General features: G+C 48.6%; 1 protein-coding gene across 2 annotated transcripts in view; it reads right to left on the bottom strand.

The window, feature by feature from the left end:
• Positions 1 to 220: 220 nt before the first annotated feature.
• Positions 221 to 22,337, bottom strand: part of LOC121575146 (nck-associated protein 5-like) — a 154,683-nt gene continuing 132,566 nt past the window's right edge. The window contains exons 9-14 of one of the 2 annotated variants that reach the window (XM_045223025.1): positions 15,808 to 19,091; positions 12,348 to 12,489; positions 12,164 to 12,242; positions 11,789 to 12,076; positions 11,399 to 11,538; positions 221 to 1,037 (exon numbers count right to left, since the gene is read on the bottom strand). In XM_045223025.1, coding sequence (XP_045078960.1) covers positions 792 to 1,037; positions 11,399 to 11,538; positions 11,789 to 12,076; positions 12,164 to 12,242; positions 12,348 to 12,489; positions 15,808 to 19,091 — 4,179 coding nt within the window. In that variant the 3' untranslated portion in view covers positions 221 to 791. Of the gene's footprint in view, positions 1,038 to 11,398; positions 11,539 to 11,788; positions 12,077 to 12,163; positions 12,243 to 12,347; positions 12,517 to 15,807; positions 19,092 to 22,337 lie in introns of both variants that reach the window. The other variant, XM_041888041.2, reaches the window with a different exon arrangement.

Below are 22,337 nucleotides of genomic sequence, written 5' to 3'. Positions count from 1 at the left end.
CTAAATGCGCTGCAGTAGCTAGTTAGCTATCTAGCTAAGTGGTTAGCTTTTTCCCAAATCGAGCTTCGCTTACCAGTAACAGCAGAAAATCACCTCCTGGATCAAGAGCCTTGCTGTCTAATATTTGTTTTGTGCATGCAGTAAACTGTGAGTAGCATTTACTTGTATAACTTTATGAGCTGGGATGTCTGTCCTGAAAACAGTTTAGGTCAGAGACTGTATAAAATGTTAGCATTTAGTTAGCATTCTCTATAGGACTTGACATGTAGTTGTTAGCATTGCTAACCTTCGGATTAGGCTCAGTGGGATTTGAAAATAGTGCCCCTTGTGTTCAGTGCCAGTATTACAGAATATCCCAGTATGGCACAAGGTCAGTATGAAGGTATGGCAATCTGGATACCGCCCAACCCTCGTGTGTGTGTGTGTGTGTGTGTGTGTCTGTGTCTGTGTCTGTGTACATTTGAGTTGCGCTGGTCTGTCATATGATGCTTGTTGCTTGGAGGACAGCAGTGTCCAATTCTCAGTCTAGTTCCTCAAATTATGTATGTGTGTGTGAACATCAGTCAACCTGAGGGTGAGTTTTCCAGCAGTTCTAACCAGGTCTCAGTAATACAGAGAGGGTCAGCAGAAAGAGGTGTATGTGGAAGAGGTACTTCAACTCGGTCTGCCTCAGGGGCTGGGCCCACCACTACAAGAAGGGATGGGTGTGCCTCATTAGCAGGGGTTTAAAGGGTGTCGGTCGGTCTGTCTCTCCATCTGCTCCCCTCTCTGTCCCTGGGTCCTTAGGCCGGTCAGCCCTGGCTGCCACAGGAGGAAAGGCTGTCGTAGAGGGAGTCACTGAGGGATTCAGGCGTCTCTCTCGGGGACAGGATGTCCTCTGGTCTCTCCTTCACCAGCTCCAGCCCTCTGTCCTTCCCCACCTCTGGGGCGCTGGGCGTCCGCCCCTTACCACGTGGGCTGAGCCCTGTCTGGGGTGGCAGGGGGAGGCTGCCTGGGTCAGCAGCCAGGGGGCCCTGGGGGACACACTGTTTCAAACTCTTGTGGGAGAGGAAAGGTGGGCACACGAAGAAGGGGGAGGGCGGATGGGAAAAAAGGAGAGGATATGGATGGTAGGGATAGACAAGGGACAGAAGGATGCTATAGTTAGTTATTTTAGGATGACGTGAAATTGACCAGGTTCTAAGGCAAAACATGAATTTATATCTGCCACTTGAAGAAATGCTTTTGTCAGTAACCATGTTTCCATCCAACCATTTTGATGGGATTGAACTACCTGTCGGATAAAAAAAAAACTCATGACAGGCCTAATGTGGGTACATTTCCTAAATGCCAACAGAAAATATATATTTGACAGGAGTGGATACTTTTTTTGTTGGTGAAATAGATCATGCTACAAATGGCAGTGAAAACATTTGTATTTTATTGAATATTGTTGATATTGCAATTGTTGATAGAATAACCATCATATTGCGGTAAATTTGCAGTCACGTAATGCTAAGTTGTCTGGTCCTGCCACTACGACTTGGAAAAGCACGCACAGTTTATTAGGCTACCGATGAAATAAGTTATGATGAACTTCACAGGGTGGTGAATGTGCACTGTCATAAGATAGATGCTCATTTCCAATAAATAAATATCGAGGGTCTTAACTTGTATGGTGGTGACATGATGATCGCTGCCAATTGACCAATAAAAATTATCTAGCTTTTATTCATAATCTCAACATGTACAGTGAGGGAAAAAAGTATTTGATCCCCTGCTGATTTTGTACATTTGCCCACTGACTGTCAAGATGTGAGGTGTATGTGGGGTGGAAGTCAGGCGCAGGACACCGAGGCTCAGTCCAACAGAGTTTACTCAAATAATCCAACAAGGAAACGGTAAACAAACTGCCTCGAAAAACACAGAGGCGAGCATTACGCACAATGCGTAAAACACTAAAACAGAAAACAAGAAACGAAACACGCAGCACTACGACAGGCGAACAACAACACACAATCCTACTAAGCAAACAGACAGAACTTATAGGACAGGTGATCAATAAACAATTGGACACAGGTGTGACAGACAGACAAAAGCAATCACACACAGAACAAAGATCGGTGGCAGCTAGTACTCGGGGACGGCGACCGCCGACGCCTGCTCGTACAAGGAGGAGGAGCAGCCTCGGCAGAATCCGTGACAGTACCCCCCTTGACGCGCGGCTCCAGCCGTGCACCGACCCCGGCCTCGGGGACGGCCAGGAGGACGCGGACCCGGGCGCGTGGGATGCCCACGGTGGAACTCAGTCAGGAGGGATGGATCGAGGATGTCCCTCCTGGGCACCCAGGACCGTTCCTCCGGACCGTACCCCTCCCACTCCACGAGATACTGGAGACCACTCCTCCGGCGCCTCGAGTCCAATATAGTCCGGACCCTGTACGCCGGTGCCCCCTCGATGTCCAAAGGGGGTGGAGGGGTCTCTCCTATCTCCTCCTCTTGGAGTGGACCAGCTACCACCGGCCTGAGAAGAGACACATGGAACGAGGGGTTAATATTTTTGTACTCAATAGGCAGTTGTAATCTGTAACACACCTCGTTCAATCTTCTCAGGACTTTGAAGGGGCCCCACAAACCGCCGACCCAGCTTCCGGCAGGGCAGGCGGAGGGGCAGGTTTCGAGTCGAGAGCCAGACTCGATCTCCCGGTGCGTACACGGCCCCTCACTGCGGTGGCGATCGGCGCTCGCCTTCTGTTGACGGATGGCACGCTGCAGATGGACATGGGCAGCGTCCCACGTCTCTTCTGAGCGCCGAATCCACTCGTCCACCGCAGGGGCCTCGGTCTGGCTCTCGTGCCACGGTGCCAGGACCGGCTGATACCCTAAAATACACTGGAAAGGTGTTAATCCGGTGGAGGAGTGGCGGAGAGAGTTCCGGGCCATCTCTGCCCAGGGGATATACCTCGACCACTCCTCCGGCCGGTCCCGGCAATAGGACCTCAAAAACCTACCCACATCCTGGTTAACACGTTCAACCTGCCCATTGCTCTCTGGGTGGTACCCCGAGGTAAGGCTAACCGAGACCCCCAGGCGTTCCATAAAAGCCCCCAGACTCTGGAGGTGAACTGGGGACCTCGGTCGGACACAATATCCTCGGGGACCCCATAGTGCCGGAACACGTGGGTAAAGAGGGCCTCGGCGGTCTGTAGGGCAGTAGGGAGACCCGGCAGTGGGAGGAGACGACAGGCCTTAGAAAACCGATCCACAACGACCAAAATGGTAGTATTACCCTGGGAAGGGGGTAGATCGGTCACAAAATCTACAGATAGGTGGGACCATGGTCGTTGTGGAACGGGCAGAGGATGTAACTTACCCCTGGGCAAATGTCTAGGTGCCTTACACTGGGCACACACCGAGCAGGAGGAGACATAAACCCTCACATCCCTGGCTAACGTTGGCCACCAGTATTTCACGCTAAGGCAGTGCACCGTCCCACCAATACCAGGATGTCCAGAGGAGGGTGATGTATGAGCCCACGAAATAAGCCGATCACGAACCTCGAGCGGAACGTACGTCCGCCCCACAGGACACTCGGGGGAGTAGGGTCGGTACGCAGCGCCCGCTCGATTTCCGCATCGACCTCCCATACTACCGGAGCCACCAGACAAGACTTCGGCAGTATGGAAGTAGGCTCAATGGACCTCTCCTCCGTGTCATACTGTCGGGACAGTGCGTCTGCCTTACCGTTCTGGGACCCAGGGATGTATGTGATCTTAAACACAAACCGGGCTAGGAACATGTTCCACCTAGCCTGACGAGGGTTCAATCTCCTAGCTGCCCGGATGTACTCCAGGTTGCGGTGATCAGTCAGAATGAGAAAAGGGTGTTGAGCCCCCTCAAGCCAATGCCTCCACACCTTTAGGGCCTGGACTACAGCTAACAGCTCCCTGTCCCCAACGTCATAATTGCGCTCCGCCGAGCTGAGCTTCTTGGAGTAGAACGCACAGGGGCGGAGCTTAGGTGGCGTGCCGGACCGTTGTGACAGGACTGCCCCTATACCGGTCTCGGACGCGTCCACCTCTACTTGGAAAGGCAAAGAGGGATCCGGATGTGCCAGCACCGGGGCGAAGCGAACAGGTTCTTCAGCTTGACAAATGCCCTGTCCGCCTCAGCTGACCACCGCAAGCGCACCGGACCCCCCTTTAGCAGGGGACGTAATGGGAACTGCAACCTGTCCAAAACCCCCGGATAAACCTCCGGTAGTAATTAGCAAAACCCAAGAACCGCTGCACCTCTTTTACGGTGGTTGGAGTTTGCCAATTACGCACAGCTGATACCCGATCTACCTCTATCTCCACGCCAGACGCGGACAACCGATAACCCAAAAAGGAGACGGACTCCTGGAAGAACAGGCATTTCTCTGCCTTGACATACAAGTCATGCTCCAACAGTCGTCTCAATACTCGGCGCACCTGGGCTACATGCTCGGCTCGTGTAGAAGAATACACTAGAATGTCGTCAATGTACACCACTACACCCTGCCCATGCATGTCCCGGAAAATCTCATCAACAAAGGATTGGAAGACTGAAGGAGCATTCATTAACCCATACGGCATGACGAGATACTCGTAATGACCCGAGGTGGTGCTAAATGCTGTTTTCCATTCATCCCCCCCCTTAATGCGCACCAAATTGTACGCGCTCCTGAGATCCAACTTTGTGAAGAAACGCGCTCCGCGTAATGACTCCGTCATCGTCGCAATCAGTGGAAGTGGGTAACTGTATTTTACTGTGATCTGATTGAGACTACGGTAATCAATACACGGGCGCAATCCCCCGTCCTTCTTCTTCACAAAGAAGAAACTCGAGGAAACCGGAGAAGTAGAGGGCCGTATGTATCCCTGTGCCAAGGACTCGGCTATGTAAGTCTCCATAGCCGCAGTCTCCTCTTGAGACAGGGGATACACACGACTCCTGGGAAAAGCTGCTCCGGTCTGGAGATTTATCGCACAGTCCACCTGTCTATGAGGAGGTAGCCGTGCTGCTCTCGATTTGCTAAACGCTAGTGCTAAATCCTCATACTCGGGGGAATGCGCAGTGCGGGCACTTGGTTCGGACTCTCTACCGAGGTCGCCCCTATGGAAACACCTAGACATCTCCCTACACACTGGGCAGACCACTCCATAAGAGCCCTCTGTTGCCACGCTATGGTAGGATCGTGGGTGCTTAACCAGGGAAGCCCCAACACCACTGGGTACGCAGGAGAGTCAATCAGATAGAACTGAATGATTTCCTCATGACCCCCCTGCGTAGTCATCGTCAGCGGTGCCGTGACATCCCTGATTAGACCCGACCCCAACGGCCGGCTGTCTAACGCATGGACAGGGAATGGAACTTCTACCGGCCGAAGGGGAATTCCTAACCTAGCACAAAATGCCCGATCAATAAAGTTCCCAGCTGCGCCTGAATCTACTAGCGCCTTATGCTGGGAATGAGGTGCCACCTGTGGAAAACGCACAGGAATGCTCATGTGACCAACAGAGAGCTCTGGGTAAGTGGGGCGCCTACTCACCTGAAATGACTCCCCAGTGCGTGACCTGTTGTCCCCTCTCTCAGAAGACCCTCCCCAGCACCTGGCCGCGGTGTGTCCTCCACGGCCACAGTTGGTGCAGGGATTGGCCCTCCTCGGGTTCTCCCTCCTCCTCTCTCTAGCGCCAGCACCCCGAGCTCCATAGGAATTGGCTCAGAGGTGCTGGAGGATGGAAATGGACGACCCCCACTCGGGACGTCCCGCGGGCGGCCAGCAGGGTGTCAAGCCTGATGGAGATGTCCACCAGCTGGTCGAAGCATAGGTTGGTGTCCCTGCAGGCCAGCTCACGACGAACGTCCTCTCGCAGGCTACACCGATACTGGTCGATGAGGGCCCTCTCATTCCATCCCGCATCCGCAGCTAACGTCCGGAACTCCAGTGCGAACTCCTGTGCGCTCCTCTTCTCCTGTCGGAGGTAGAACAGACGCTCCCCCGCCGCCTTCCCTTCAGGTGGGTGATCGAAGACTGCCCGGAAGCGGCGGGAGAACTCAGCGTAGGTGATGGTAGCTGCGTCTATTCTCCTCCATTCGGGCGTTGGCCCATTCCAACGCCTTACCGGATAGACAGGAGATGAGGGCGGCGACGCTCTCGTATCCCGAGGGCGCTGGGTGTATAGTAGCCAGGTATAGTTCTATCTGCAGGAGGAAACCCTGACACCCGGCTGCAGAACCGTCATATGCCCTCGGGAGCGAGAGCCGAATGCCACTGGGTTCCGGTGCTGAGAGAGGAGGACTGGTCGTTGGTGATGGGATCGTGGGTGATGGCGTGGGCACTTCCCTCGTCACCAAGCGACTCATCTTGTTGGACACCTCGTCAAGGGCGGCCTCAAGTTGCTGGAACAAGATGTCTTGATAGCGTAACTGCTCCTCCAGCAACCTGGGTGCCGCTACTGCTCCTGCTGACTCCATGATGGTGTGTTGTTCTGTCAAGATGTGAGGTGTATGTGGGGTGGAAGTCAGGCGCAGGACACCGAGGCTCAGTCCAACAGAGTTTACTCAAATAATCCAACAAGGAAACGGTAAACAAACTGCCTCGAAAAACACAGAGGCGAGCATTACGCACAATGCGTAAAACACTAAAACAGAAAACAAGAAACGAAACACGCAGCACTACGACAGGCGAACAACAACACACAATCCTACTAAGCAAACAGACAGAACTTATAGGACAGGTGATCAATAAACAATTGGACACAGGTGTGACAGACAGACAAAAGCAATCACACACAGAACAAAGATCGGTGGCAGCTAGTACTCCGGGGACGGCGACCGCCGACGCCTGCTCGTACAAGGAGGAGGAGCAGCCTCGGCAGAATCCGTGACACTGACAAAGAAATGATCAGTCTATCATTTTAATGGTAGGTTTATTTGAACAGTGAGAGACAGAACAACAACAACAAAAATCCAGAAAAACGCATGTCAAAAATGTTATAAATTGATTTGCATTTTAATGAGGGAAATAAGTATTTGACCCCCTCTCAATCAGAAAGATTTCTGGCTCCCAGGTGTCTTTTATACAGGTAACGAGCTGAGATTAGGAGCACACTCTTAAAGGGAGTGCTCCTAATCTCAGCTTGTTACCTGTATAAAAGACACCTGTCCACAGAAGCAATCAATCAATCAGATTCCAATCTCTCCACCATGGCCAAGACCAAAGAGCTCTCCAAGGATGTCAGGGACAAGATTGTAGACCTACACAAGGCTGGAATGGGCTACAAGACCATCGCCAAGCAGCTTGGTGAGAAGGTGACAACAGTTGGTGCAATTATTCGCAAATGGAAGAAACACAAAAGAACTGCATGGGGCTCCATGCAAGATCTCACCTCGTGGAGTTACAATGATCATGAGAACGGTGAGGAATCAGCCCAGAACTACACGGGAGGATCTTGTCAATGATCTCAAGGCAGCTGGGACCATAGTCACCAAGAAAACAATTGGTAACGCACTACGCCGTGAAGGACTGAAATCCTGCAGCGCCCGCAAGGTCCCCCTGCTCAAGAAAGCACATATACATGCCCGTCTGAAGTTTGCCAATGAACATCTGAATGATTCAGAAGAGAACTGGGTGAAAGTGTTGTGGTCAGATGAGATCAAAATGGAGCTCTTTGGCATCAACTCAACTTCCTTGCTGAGCGGCCTTTCAGGTTATGTCGATATAGGACTTGTTTTACTGTGGATATAGATACTTTTGTACCCGTTTCCTCCAGCATCTTCACAAGGTCCTTTGCTGTTGTTCTGGGATTGATTTGCACTTTTCGCACCACAGTATGTTCATCTCTAGGAGACAGAACGCGTCTCCTTCCTGAACGGTATGACTGCTGCGTGGTCCCATGGTGTTTATACTTGCGTACTATTGTTTGTACAGATGAACGTGGTACCTTCAGGCGTTTGGAAATAGCTCCCAAGGATGAACCAGACTTGTGGATGTCTACAATTTATTTTCTGAGGTCTTGGCTGATTTCTTTTGATTTTCTTCTGAGTTTGAAGGTAGGCCTTGAAATACATCCACAGGTACACCTCCAATTCAAATGATATCAATTAGCCTATCAGAAGCTTCTAAAGCCATGACATCATTTTCTGGAATTTTCCAAACTGTTTAAAGGCACAGTCAATTTAGTATATGTAAACTTCTGACCCACTGGAATTGTGATACAGTGAATTATAAGTGAAATAATCTGTCTGTAAACAATTGTTGGAAAAATTACTTGTGTCATGCACAAAGTAAATGTCCTAACCGACTTGCCAAAACTATAGTTTGTTAACAAGAAATTTGTGGAGTGGTTGAAAAACGAGTTTTAATGACTCCACCCTAAGTGTATGTAAACCTCCGACTTCAACTGTACGTCATTATGCACAGCTCTTTATTTGCAAAAAGACAGTTTGTTTGAAACACACTGCTGCTGAGAAAATGCACATATTTCTTTGTGCAAATGTATTGCTTTAAACTATTTCGATAAATGGGATTGAAACCTGTTTGCAGTTTTAAAACAACTTTCCTGCAATTCTACACATTTTGCCATAGATCAGAGGACATTTTTCAGTTGTATAGCTCATCTCATGCTATTCTACACATTTTGCCATGAGGTTGAGATAATTTTTCATTTTAAAGCTAATTCAAGCTACAATGTGTGTTGATTGTGATAAAGGCACTGGATTATGAGTTGTCTTGTTTGGAAAATGAAGAAATGAAATGGGCAGTGGCATGGTGCATATAGCCATAGAAGCACAATGACATACAGTAGCAGTCAAAAGTTTGGACACACCTACTCTTTCAAGGGTTTTTCTTTATTTTTACATTGTAGAATAATAATGAAGACATCAAAACTATGAAATAACACATATGGAATCATGTAGTAACCAAATAAGTGTTAAACATATCAAAATATATTTTATATTTGAGATTCTTCAAATAGCCACCCTTTGCCTTGATGACAGCTTTGCACACTCTTGGCATTCTCGCAACCAGCTTCATGAGGTAGTCACCTGGAATGCAATTCAATTAACAGGTGTGCCTTGTTAAAAGTTAATTTGTGGAATTTCTTTCCTTCTTAATGCGTTTGAGCCTATCAGTTGTGTTGTGACAAGGTATACAGAAGATAGCCCTATTTGGTAAAAGACCAAGTCCATATTATGGCAAGAACAGCTCAAATAAGCAAAGAGAAACATTCCATCATTACTTTAAGACATGAAGGTCAGTCAATCCGGAAAATGTCAATAACTTCAAGTTTCTTCAAGTGCCAATAACTTTTAAAGTTTCTTCAAGTGCAGTCGCAAAAACCAACAAGCGCTATGATGAAACTGGCTCTCATGAGGACCGCCACAGGAATGGAAGACCCAGAGTTACCTCTGCTGCAGAGGATAAATTCATTAGAGTTATCAGCCTCAGAAATTGCAGCCCAAATAAATGCTTCACAGAGTTCAAGTAACAGACACATCTCAACATCAACTGTGAATCAGGCCTTCATGGTCGAATTGCTGCAAAGAAACCACTACTAAAGGACACCAATAAGAAGTATTGCTTGGGCCAAGAAACACGAGCAATGGACATTAGACTGGTGGAAATATGTCCTTTGGTCTGGAGTCCAAATTTGAGATTTTTGGTTCCAACCGCCGTGGCTTTGTGAGACGCGGTGTGGGTGAACGGATGATCTCCACATGTGTATTTCCCACCGTAAAGCATGGAGGAGGTGTTATGGTGTGGGGGTGCTTTGCTGGTGACACTGTCTGTGATTTGTTTAGAATTCAAGGCACACTTAACCATTTGGTTTGGGCTTAGTGGGACTATCATTTGTTTTTCAACAGGACAATGACCCAACACACCTCCAGGCTGTGTAAGGGCTATTTTACCAAGAAGGAGAGTGATTGAGTGCTGCATCAGATGACCTGGCCTCCACAATCCCCCGACCTCAACCCAATTGAGATGGTTTGGGATGAGTCGAACCGCAGAGTGAAGGAAAAGCAGCCAACAAGTGCTCAGCATATGTTGGAACTCCTTCAAGACTGTTGGAAAAGCATTCCAGGTGAAGCTGGTTGAGAGAATGCCAAGAGTGTGCAAAGCTGTCAACACGGCAAAGGGTGGCTACTTTGAAGAATCTCAAATATAAAATATATTTTGATTTGTTTAACACTTTTTTGGTTACTACATGATTCCATATGTGTTATTTCATAGTTCTGATGTCTTCACTACTATTCTACAATGTAGAAAATAGTATAAATAAAGAAAAACCCTGGAATGAGTAGGTGTGTCCAAACTTTTGACTGGTATATATATATATTTTTTTTGCTCAATCTGATTGGGTGGGCCTAGCTCCCCAGTGCCTAAGTCCCTGCCTAAAGCAGGACTGATATATGCTCCTCCAGCTCAGTGGCTCCAGAATGCTCCGACCAACTACTGTCTATCATATGTGCGCACAAGCATCGTAGAGAAGAAAAATGCATGTTTAGAATTGATAATCAACCGCATGATGCAAGAATGAATACAATTACTTGATTATGGAATGTTTTAATGGACACAGCTTTGTAGAACTAAAACATGCAACTCGAGAATGAATAATTTGTGGGTCTGCTGCTGTTGCAAACGATACTGTGCTTATCACCCTCTCGGCAGTCAAATATTCAGCCAAAAATCTTTCACAATCTAGTCCGGTTACGGCCGCAACTAGACCTAATTTCAAAGGAATCAAGAAATAATCTTATTTTATGCAGAGCTATCACAAATGTACATTGTTTAAAACACAATTTTACAAGTCTGTCACAAATAACTGCTCCAATAAGCCCCTTATGGTGAACGAGAGGCTTGCCGAATCATGACCCTTTCGAGTTTTCAGTTTATCATTCGCCGGTAGGGGGTCCTACGTGCTCTGAGCATTACTGAATGGAATTAACGAAACGAGTCGAGTTGTTTTGACTGAACGAGTCGAAAAGATCTGAGTCTGTAAGCCGACCTTCCCATCACTAGTCAAAAGCCCTTCTCCCGCTCCATCTCGTTTCCACAGCAACCCCCCCACCTCCCCCATCCCTGAGAAGTGGCAGGAGGAGTTAGTTATCTGCATTTAGATTGATCTCTCTCTCACTCAAAATTTGAGGATAATAATGCCAGCTAATGGGACTATGGTTTAAAGTGCTGACAAGGGATGACAACTGACAGGCGAGAGTGATCAAGGCCCCAGCTGTCTATCAGCCTCATCTCTTAAAATATTAATAAAGAGCAGAGCTTTCATCTTTTCACTGTAGATTAGAAAGTTGGCACATGTCAGCACAGAGTACAGGGATGTCTTCTTCTAAATTTCTTGTTACGATGGAGATGAACTCAGCTCTCTGACTCACTCACCCTTCTGGAGGGGGTCCTCTGGCTGCCCTCTCCCTGCATGTCCAGGTAAACATCACTGGCTCCTGCAGAGCCTTTCAGGTTGGGAAAGGTCCAGTTCTTGGTTGGGGGATTTTGCATATGAGCCCCGTAGGCATCTATGTCTGCATAAGAGTAAATGCAATTCAAGATGTAAAAAAGAGCTTAGCGCAGGTGTTTTGTTGAAGATTTAAGCTTGTGTGAATAGTTAGTCCACAGTATTAATGACACACAAAATGTTGGTTTTGCAGAACTGATAAAACAGACTTCCGCAACCATATCTAAACCACTTATGTAAAATGACTGCATTAAAATGGTCTATATGGGAACACAACAAGTCCTATGGGAATACAAAGTCCAAGAGTCCAAGCTGACCCTCGTGGATTGTGCTGGACAGATGCATGTTGGGACCTCTTCCCTCCAGTCCTGAGCCATACAGGACAGATGGGTTGACTTCATCCAGAGATGACAGCTCTCTCTCCAGTGTACGGGCCTTACGCTGAACTTTCATCTTTGCCCCATGTTTTCCCTGGGAGCCTGAAAACACTTGCTCTCCCTGTGGCTTCCCCTTAGTGATGCTCTTCCCTGCTGCGTTACTGGCATAGTCTGGCATGGGGAATGTGCCGATGCCACTGTCGAGGGTACGCATGGATGCCCCAGAACCTAAACAGTGCGGAAGGAACGGGGGAGTGTTAGTCAAGGGAAATGGATGACAGACATTATCATGACTCAGCATCATGCTGCTCTCACCTGTAAAGTGCTGGGAACTAATGGACTCTGCCAAGCTCTCGTCTGATGTGACCTCATCCTTGCCGATCATATCTGAAGCCTGAAACAGCAAGGGTTACACTCCACGTAAGATTGAATCATATTACTGATGTCATTTATTAATTTGTCTATAGTGTATAAGAGAAAAAAAAGAGAGAGAGTTTACCTGGTCCATCTCGTCCCTGCTCTTGGTGTGGCTGATCCTGTCCCTCTGGTGACTGAAGATGGGCCGCGACCTCTTTGAGTCAAAGGAGAGGCGTCTGTGTGCCATTCCAAAAGTGGTAGGTATAGCTCCCCTCTCGTCCACCCTGTTTCCAGAACAAGACGTCGAGGGACTTAAGAAAGAAGAAGTTACAAAAAACTCATAGGGGAACTAGCTTTCGACTTATACCAATCAAATTAGATCCGATTTTATCATACGAGAAAGAGTTTTCTAATCCTCAGGCAAGTTTTGTAATTACAGTGCATTCGTAAAGTATTCAGACCCCTTGACTTTTTCCACTTTGTTACGTTACAGCCTTATTCTAAAATGGATTAAATAGTTTTTTCCCCCTCATCAATCTACACACAATATCCCATAATGAAAAAGCAAAAACTGGTTTTTAGACATTTTTGCAAATGTATTAAAAATAAAAAACTGAAATATCACATTTAAATACGTTTTCAGACCCTTTACTCAGTACTTTGTTGAAGCACCTTTGGCAGCGATTACAGCCTCGAGTCTTCTTGGGTATGACGCTACAAGCTTGGCACACCTGTATTTGGGGAGTTTCTCCCATTTTTCTCTGCAGATAATCTCTAGCTCTGTCAGGTTGGATGGAGAGTGTCACTGCACAGCTCTTTTCAGGTCTCTCCAGAGATGTTCGATCGGGTTCAATCCGGGCTCTGGCTGGCCCACTCAAGGTAATTCAGAGACTTGTCCCGAAGCCACTCCTGCGTTGTCTCGGCTGTGTGCTTAAGGTAGTTGTCCTGTTGGAAGGTGAACCTTTGCACCAGTCTGAGGTCCTGAGCGCCACCACCATGCTTCACCGTAGGGATGGTGCCAGGTTTCCTCCAGACATGACGCTTGGCATTCAGGTCAAATAGTTCAATCTTGGTTTCATCAGACCGGAGAATCTTGTTTCTCATGGTCTGAGAGTCCTTTAGGTGCCTTTTAGGAAACTCCAAGCGGGCTTTCATGTGCCTTTTACTGAGGAGTGGCTTCCGTCTGGCCACTCTACCATTAAGGTGGAGTGCTGCAGAGATGGTTGTCCTTCTGGAAGATTCTCCCATCTCCACAGAGGAACTCTGGAGCTCTGTCAGAGTGACCATCAGGTTCTTGGTCACCTCCCTGTCTAAGGCCAGCTCTAGGAAGAGTCTTGGTGGTTCCAAACTTCTATTTCAGAATGATGGAGGCCACTGTGTTCTTGGGGACCTTCAATGCTGCAGAAATTTTTTGGTTCCCTTCCCCAGATCTGCGCCTCGACACAATCCTGTCTAGGAGCTCTACGGACAATTCCTTCAACCTCATGGCTTGGTTTTTGCTCTGACATGCACTGTCAACTGTGGGACCTTATATAGACAGGTGTGTGCCTTTCCAAATCATGTCCAATCAATTGAATTTACCACAGGTGGACTCGGATCAAGTTGTAGAAACATCTCAAGGATGATCAGTGGAAACAGGATGCACCTGAGCTCAATTTTGAGTCTCATAGCAAAGAGTCTAAATACTTATGTAAATAAGGTATCTGTTTTTATTAATACATTTGCAAACATTTCTAAAAACCAGTTTTCGCTTTGTCATTATGGGGTATTGTTTGTAGATTGATGAGGGAAAAAATTATGTAATCGATTTTAGAATGAGGCTGTAACGTAACAAAATGTGGAAAAAGTCAAGGGGTCTGAATACTTTCCGAATGCACTGTACAGTGGGGGAAAAAAGTATTTAGTCAGCCACCAATTGTGCAAGTTCTCCCACTTAAAAAGATGAGAGAGGCCTGTAATTTTCATCATATGTACACGTCAACTATGACAGACAAATTGAGATTTTTTTTCTCCAGAAAATCACATTGTAGGATTTTTTATGAATCTATTTGCAAATTATGGTGGAAAATAAGTATTTGGTCACCTACAAACAAGCAAGATTTCTGGCTCTCACAGACCTGTAACTTCTTCTTTAAGAGGCTCCTCTGTCCTCCACTCGTTACCTGTATTAATGGCACCTGTTTGAACATGTTATCAGTATAAAAGACACCTGTCCACAACCTCAAACAGTCACACTCCAAACTCCACTATGGCCAAGACCAAAGAGCTGTCAAAGGACACCAGAAACAACATTGTAGACCTGCACCAGGCTGGGAAGACTGAATCTGCAATAGGTAAGCAGCTTGGTTTGAAGAAATCAACTGTGGGAGCAATTATTAGGAAATGGAAGACATACAAGACCACTGATAATCTCCCTCGATCTGGGGCTCCACGCAAGATCTCACCCCGTGGGGGTCAAAATGATCACAAGAACGGTGAGCAAAAATCCCAGAACCACACGGGGGGGACCTAGTGAATGACCTGCAGAGAGCTGGGACCAAAGTAACAAAGCCTACCATCAGTAACACACTATGCCGCCAGGGACTCAAATCCTGCAGTGCCAGACGTGTCCCCCTGCTTAAGCCAGTACATGTTCAGGCCCGTCTGAAGTTTGCTAGAGTGCATTTGGATGATCCAGAAGAGGATTGGGAGAATGTTATATGGTCAGATGAAACCAAAATATAACTTTTTGGTAAAAACTCAACTCGTCGTGTTTGGAGGACAAAGAATGCTGAGTTGCATCCAAAGAACACCATACCTACTGTGAAGCATGGGGGTGGAAACATCATGCTTTGGGGCTGTTTTTCTGCAAAGGGACCAGGACGACTGATCCGTGTAAAGGAAAGAATGAATGGGGCCATGTATCGTGAGATTTTGAGTGAAAACCTCCTTCCATCAGCAAGGGCATTGAAGGTGAAACGTGGCTGGGTCTTTCAGCATGACAATGATCCCAAACACACCGCCCGGGCAACGAAGGAGTGGCTTCGTAAGAAGCATTTCAAGGTCCTGGAGTGACCTAGCCAGTCTCCAGATCTCAACCCCATAGAAAATCTTTGGAGGGAGTTGAAAGTCTGTGTTGCCCAGCGACAGCCCCAAAACATCACTGCTCTAGAGGAGATCTGCATGGAGGAATGGGCCAAAATACCAGCAACAGTGTGAAGCTTGTGAAGACTTACAGAAAACGTTTGACCTGTGTCATTGCCAACAAAGGGTATATAACAAAGTATTGAGAAACTTTTGTTATTGACCAAATACTTATTTTCCACCATAATTTGCAAATAAATTCATTACAAATCCTACAATGTGTTTTTCTGGATTTTTTTGCTTCTCATTTTGTCTGTCATAGTTGACGTGTACCTATGATGAAATTTACAGGCCTCTCTCATCTTTTTAAGTGGGAGAACTTGCACAATTGGTGGCTGACTAAATACTTTTTTCCCCCACAGTATCTTGTAATCATCATTCAGTACACTCATGGCTGCAGTATTATATATTTGTGCCAGAGTTCTGATGTATTTAATTAATTCTTAGGAACATAATCTAAGATTACATATCATTCTTACCTGTTGAGGAGCTGCTGCATGAAGTTGTCTGCGGTCACTCCTCTGTACATGAGTGACAGTTGGCCCTGGGCCTGGTCCATCACCACCTCACAGGAGTGTCCCCTGCCGGAGCGGTCCATCTCGACCCCGTTCACATAAGCCCGCTCCTCCTCCAATGCCTTCCGCAGGTCCTCTGCCTTCTCCATCAGCTTGGAGATGTTCAGGCTCTCCACCACCTTCCGGGGCCCACCTGACTTAGTGTCCTTAGCCCCTCCGCCAGAGGACGACGAAGGAGAGGACGACATGTTGTTCTTGAGCTTGGACACTTCTGGTTTACGGCTGAGGGCGGGGAGCTTGCTCTTCCTCAGGCCGAACCAGCTGGCGATGCCGTTGGAGGCCTTCTGCTTGGGCTCAACTGCCTGGCCCCGGTCCTGCTCCTGCAGCTTAAGCATGTTCTCCTCGATGCCACGCATTACTTTCTGCTCGATGGCCGACTGGGGTACGGGTGGGCCGGTTGAGTACTGCTTCTTGTCGTCTTTCACGATGGCTTCAGTAGACGACCGCGGTGGCAGAGGAGGAGGAGGTGGGAAGCTCTCTGCATGGACAAAGTTCTTCTTCTTGCTGGCCAGGAGCTTACTTTTGTCCTCCGGCCTGGGCGGGTGTCTCTGAGCCAGGGCGCGGTCCTCGTGAGCAGGCTTGACCCCTCGGGGGTAAGAGGAAGCCTGGCCGACCTTTGAAGGGGACTTTGAGGGGACTTTAGCGGGGCTGTTTTGGGGGCTAGGGGCAGTTTTACTGTGGTGGCTCTGGGTGATGGGGCACTTCCCGTAGCTCCGCACCACTGGAGGGGTCTCTGTGTTGGAGGATGATGTGCCCATCTTGATCTTTGGACCCTCTGCTTTCGCTACATATATCCGGGGAGAGAATGATGTCTCCTGCTCTACCTTTGGTATGGATGATGGGGTAGCTGATGATTTGGCGCCTGATTCATGTATTGGACCTGGCACCCTGGGGTGACTGCCGAGGCTGGTTTTGGGGTAGGGCTTCCCTTCCAGGGAATCTGTGTATTTCTGATGTTTGTGCTGCTCTGTCCCAGTTCTCTCGCCTTCCCTTTCAGGAGTCTTGGTTTTCTCAATATTGTTGGTGGGGGGTTTACCCACGTTACTTTGTGCATCCTTCTTGTCCACGGACTGTGCGCCTACTGGCAGGTTATCTGTGCTCTTCAGTTTCCCCAGAGCAGCCAGGCGCTCTTTGAATGGGTGGTGACTGGACTCACTCTGGGATTTTCCCTGCACCAGCCTCTTGGGGGTGGAAGACCCAGGCGACGGGTCACCTCGCCTGGCTGCAGACTGGGTTGGCTCACAGATCGTCTGACTGGGCTCCAGAGCTGCACGGTGCTCCTGGTGCCTGTCCCTCATGCTGGAGTAGCTGGGGCGACTACTGTGTGCTTTACTAGCGGTGGCGGAGGACGAGGAGGGTAGGCTGAAGTGTTGGTCGGGCTTGTGCCAGACGGGGCTTTCTGAGTCAGTGTCCTGGTCAGTGTCCTGTTCAGTGTCCTGGTCATCTGGTTCTGGGGACGAGTCAGGGTGCTGTGAAGATGGGTGGCTGAGGAGGTTATCCTCCTCCTGCTGCTGATTCTCTACAGGCCCCTCAGGTTGGGTGTAAGGGAGGTACTGGGGCGTCCCATCTGACGGGCAGACATTCTCATAGTGGGCCACCTTCTGAGAGCCCCTTTGTGCGTGAGAAGAGGAGGAGGAGGGGGCTGCCTTTGTACTGCGGCTGGGTTTGGGCGCAAAGTGGCTGCTGAAAGCTATCTCCTTGACTGTGGGAGGGGGGCCCGCGCTGTCCTCTGGCTTGGGTGGCGAGGTGGGGGCAGAGTGCGTGGCAGGGTAGGGGTCTGTTTTGGAGGAGGATGAGGACAGCTGCTTCTCCCTCTCTGTGGTGGTGGCTTTGCGTGTCATTACAGGCGAGTGGTACACCTCATAGTTGTTGTTCCTGCAGGGGATCTTGGAGCTGCGGGTGAGCTGGGGACTTAGACGGAGGGGGTTGCCTGGTTGTGCCTGGTTGATCCCCGTCGGGATCTTCAGGAACTTGAGCAGCCGTGCCGGGGAGGAAATGGGGGAGGGCTTGACTTCACCCAGGCCTGAGGAAAAGGTGGGGCTGAGTGCAAGCTTACTCTTCCCAGAGGGAGGCAGGGCCTGAGCTGAGCTGGTCCTCTCGGGAACCGGGGCTGGAGAGTACAACTCCACCGCCACCTTCTTGCAGACAGACGTCTCATTGGAGGAGAAGTAGAGCCCGTTGCAGACCTGCTCGCTCACTTCCTGCTCCTCGTGATACCCTGGATCCGTCTCCATGGCAACAGGGTCTGTGTGTGAGGTAGAGGTGTGTAGGCTGTTGTTCACATTGTGCACCACTGATACGGCCTCTTCTTCCACGTAGCAGCACTCCTCCGGACTGTCCCCGTTTTGGGTCAGCGATGTTGCAATGACAGCCTTTATGTGCTTCACATCCTCACTGTGAGAGGGTTGCACCTCGACCCGAGACAGAGGTGGCGGTTTGCCAAACGGATGCCTGTCTTTGTGTCTTTGAAAGTTCCTGGTCTCCTTCCCTAGCATCCCGTTGAGGTTGGCTTGGATTAGCGAGGAGATTGGATCAGAAGAAACCAGAAGTTCTGGAGGCTGCTCTAGAGAGTCTACTGCTGTTTTGTTCATGTAGCACTGGCTTGTGCTGTCAGCAGAGAGGAGGTGGGGGAGAGCTGCTGCCTGGGGAAGGCCTGTGCTCTGTGCCGACGCCCCCTGGTCCTCTGCCCAGGCCTGCCCGTTGAGGCTCTCCACTCTGCCCGGGTGTGTGGCGCCGTGGCCCTGGGCACACTTCAGCAGGCTCTCCAGGCTACTCTTCTGGGAGAGCATTTGGCAGGACTGGCAGCCCCTCTGCTGGTGCTGTCTGTGCAGGGCATGGTCCTCCTGGAGAGCCCCTTCTCCGTTGGTGTAATCATGGATGTCTGAGTCTGAGCTGGAGTGGCGGCAGCGTGACGAGGGATGTGCTACCAGGCACTGAGAAGAGGGTAACCCCACAGAGGACATCAGGGACATCTGGTCTCTCTCCATGGAGACCAGCGCCTGACCCAGGTCGTGGTGTGGGGACAGGCAGGAGGAGGGGTGGAACTTGAGGGGGTCTGACTCCTCCAGCTTGCGCAATACTTCCAGGATGTGTGCTTTCTTTTTAAAGAATGGTGACAGGGCCTCTATGGAGGTGGCAGGGGCCGGGGCTGAGCCGGCTGTTCCGTTCTGTGTGTGGTCCCCATTGCTCTGCATAAACAAGGACATCAGTTTGTAACTCTACTACATCTTCATCAAACAATACAAACTAAAAACAACACTTCAAGTTAAGTACAGTATGGCTAAAATCAAAAGAAAATTCATGCTGCCTCCAACATCTAACACATTGCGTGCACAGCGCACCAGGAGTCATATGTATTGATTTCATGTTGACAATCGATTGTGGAGGTTCCTTTTTACCCTGATTAGAACAAAACTTGCTTGGATACTTCAGGACTTTTTGAGTGGGCCTGCAACTCATGTTTCAAGTGAATGTACTGCATTGAACTAACTGCCCAAGTCCCCAATGACCGTCACAGCAAAAGAGGACATCCTGAGAATGCTGAGCACCCCAGTCCTTACAGGGGGTGGAATAAATGAACGAAGGAGAGAAGAGTGGAGAGGCAACTGAAGTCACTTTGGTTACACATGTCCGGCCAACCATAGGAAGCAGTCGTTATCTTTAATTAAAGAAGCAATTCATTCTGTAATCAGTGAGAAAACTACTCCTCCACCCTCCTCCTCCTCCTCATCCCCTCTTCTTGGAGAGGAGCCAATCTGTTAACTAAAATAGTCACCGCCAGTGGGGACCTCTGTGATTATCAAATGAAGACAGAGGGGGGTGGGACAGAGCCACTTGTTTAGCTTACACAGACCATTCATTCTCTTCCCCTGTCATTATTTCCAATACTACTCCACTGGCATTCCCCAAAGCCATGGCACGTCAATTTGATGAATCCAAGCAACAGGCCTAGTTTCTATAGGTGAGGGCCCACTTGATTACCTCAGCATACACTGTGCATTGTTTACCCCTTTTCAATCTCCCTCCATCTCTCCCAAGTGAACCCAAAGAGCTATTGCGTGTAAATTTGACAAATCCAGTCGAATGAGGTGACTTTGAAAACCCCTCTGCCAACGCTGCAAAGTGCCTATTCTGATGCAATGATTTACGTCCACCTAATAAATTCTCAGTCTACACCTGGGAGCTCGGATAAACCCATATATATGCAGCATGTATATATACAATCTGGACGGATGCTGCACTTGGATCAGGGGAGCTGGGAGTGGTGCAGAGCTTAGCTGAGGATGTGGGTATGGTGAACTGAACGGGATTCAGTCAATACATTTCTCTACTCATGGTTCATTAAAGGCCCAGTGCAGTCAAAAACATGATTTTCCTGTGTTTGAGTAGGGTTGCAAAATTCCAGGAACTTTCAATAAATTCCCTGGTTTTCCCTAAATCCCGGTTGGAGGCTTCACGGAGTCAGGAGGGGATAAACAGGATTCCGCATTTCCTGCTTATTCCCTCCTGATTCCGGGAATCATCCAACCAGGATTTCTGTAGAACCAGGGAATTTATTGAAAGTTCCTGGAATTTTAAGTAGAGAAATGTATTGACTGACTGAATCCCATACAGTTCTGCTTCCTAAGTTGCCAGAATTTTGCATCCCTATGTTTGATATACACTGATTATACCAAACATTAGGAACACCTTCCTAATATTGAGTTGCCACCTCAGCATCCATGAGAGAGGCTTTATGTTGTAAAGTAGCCTTTCAACAGTGGACTCCATCAATGTGTGTGATGGGTTAATGGGCTCTCTTAAGGGGTGCCGCATTTACCCAAAACCTCCATCCCACTATATTTTTGTTTAAAATCCCAGGGCTATATGGAGGGTATACTAAATGCAATGTGGAGACTATGGGATGATGGCTGGGTTGCTTTGAAACTTGGGGCCAGACAGAAACCATTGCCCAAGGAGATCTGAACGAAATAAAGCCTCAACCTCAAAGAATTACGGAGGAGAGGAGATGGAGGGAGAGAAAGACAGAGAGGAATGCATAGGGCGAGTGTTTGTTCAGAGGGAAACAAAAATCTATATTCAATTTGACACCTCTCTCCCTGCCTGATAACAAGAAACCAATCAGTTGCCCTCAGGGTTGAAATGAGGGGTCTCTCTTGTTCCTTTCTTCCACTTGTTTCTCAGTCATTTGTCAGCAGGAGTCTAGTGCTGCTCCTGGGGGCAGCAATAACACCGGCCTATTTTAAGAGAGAACATTACAGAGGTGCTCGGTGAGCGCCGTTGGGGGTACTTCGGTGAGTGGGGGCAAAACAGGAGGAACTTTCACAGCAGAAAATGTTGTGGTGGCGCTAGAACATTGAGCAAGCCAATCCCCTTTAAATTATATTAATTTGTGGTTGAATTAATCCTGGGAATGCGAATGGACTTGGTTCACTGGGGGACCTCCTTGGAACATAATAAATCCTTGGAACACATCAAATTAGTGGATTTGGCTATTTCCGCCACAACCGTTGCTGACAGGTGTATAAAAATCGAACACACAGCCATGCAATCTCCATAGACATACATTGGCAGTAGAATGGCCTTACTGAGGAGTTCAGTGACTTTCAACATGGCACCGTCATATGATGGCACCTTTCCAACAAGTCAGTTCGTCAAATTTCTGCCCTGCTAGAGCTGCCCCCGTCAACTGTAAGTGCTGTTATTGTGAAGTGGAAACGTCTAGGAGCAACAATGGCTCAGCCGCGAAGTGGTAGGCCACACAAGCTCACAGAGCGGGACCGCCGAGTGCTCAAGTGCGTAAAAATAGTCTGTCCTCGGTTGCAACACTCACTACCGAGTTCCAAACTGCCACTGGAAGCAACATCAGCACAGGAACTGTTCGTTGGAAGCTTCATGAAAAGGGTTTCCATGGCCTAAGATCACCATGTGCAATGCCAACCGTCAGCTGTGATGTAAAGCTCGCTGCCATTGGACTCTGGAACAGGTAAACAAAACAACAAGGTGAAGAAAAACAATCAATTCCATTCGTTCTGCATCGCTGATCATCAGGTCCACCGCCTGTCGCTAGGCAACTGTCATTCTCTGGAGTGATTAATCACGCTTCACCATCTGGCAGTCCGACGGACGAATTTGGGTTTGGCGGAAGCCAGGAGAACGCTACCTACCTGAATGCATAGTGCCAACTGTAAAGTTTGGTGGAGGAGGAATAATGGCCTGGGGCTGTTTTTCATGGTTCGGGCTAGGCCCCTTAGTTCCAGTGAAGGGAAATGTTAACGCTACAGCATACAATGACATTCTAGATGATTCTGTGCTTACAACTTTGTGACAACAGTTTGGGGAAGGCCCTTTCCTATTTCAGCATAACAATGCCCCCATGCACAAAGTGAGGTCCATACAGAAATGGTTTGTCGAGATCGGTGTGAAAGAACTTG

Source organism: Coregonus clupeaformis, chromosome 10, assembly GCF_020615455.1.
Source record: "Coregonus clupeaformis isolate EN_2021a chromosome 10, ASM2061545v1, whole genome shotgun sequence".
NCBI classification, from domain to species: domain Eukaryota; kingdom Metazoa; phylum Chordata; class Actinopteri; order Salmoniformes; family Salmonidae; genus Coregonus; species Coregonus clupeaformis.
Note: the sequence above shows the minus strand (reverse complement) of the source record. Positions and strands in the feature narration are given on the sequence as shown.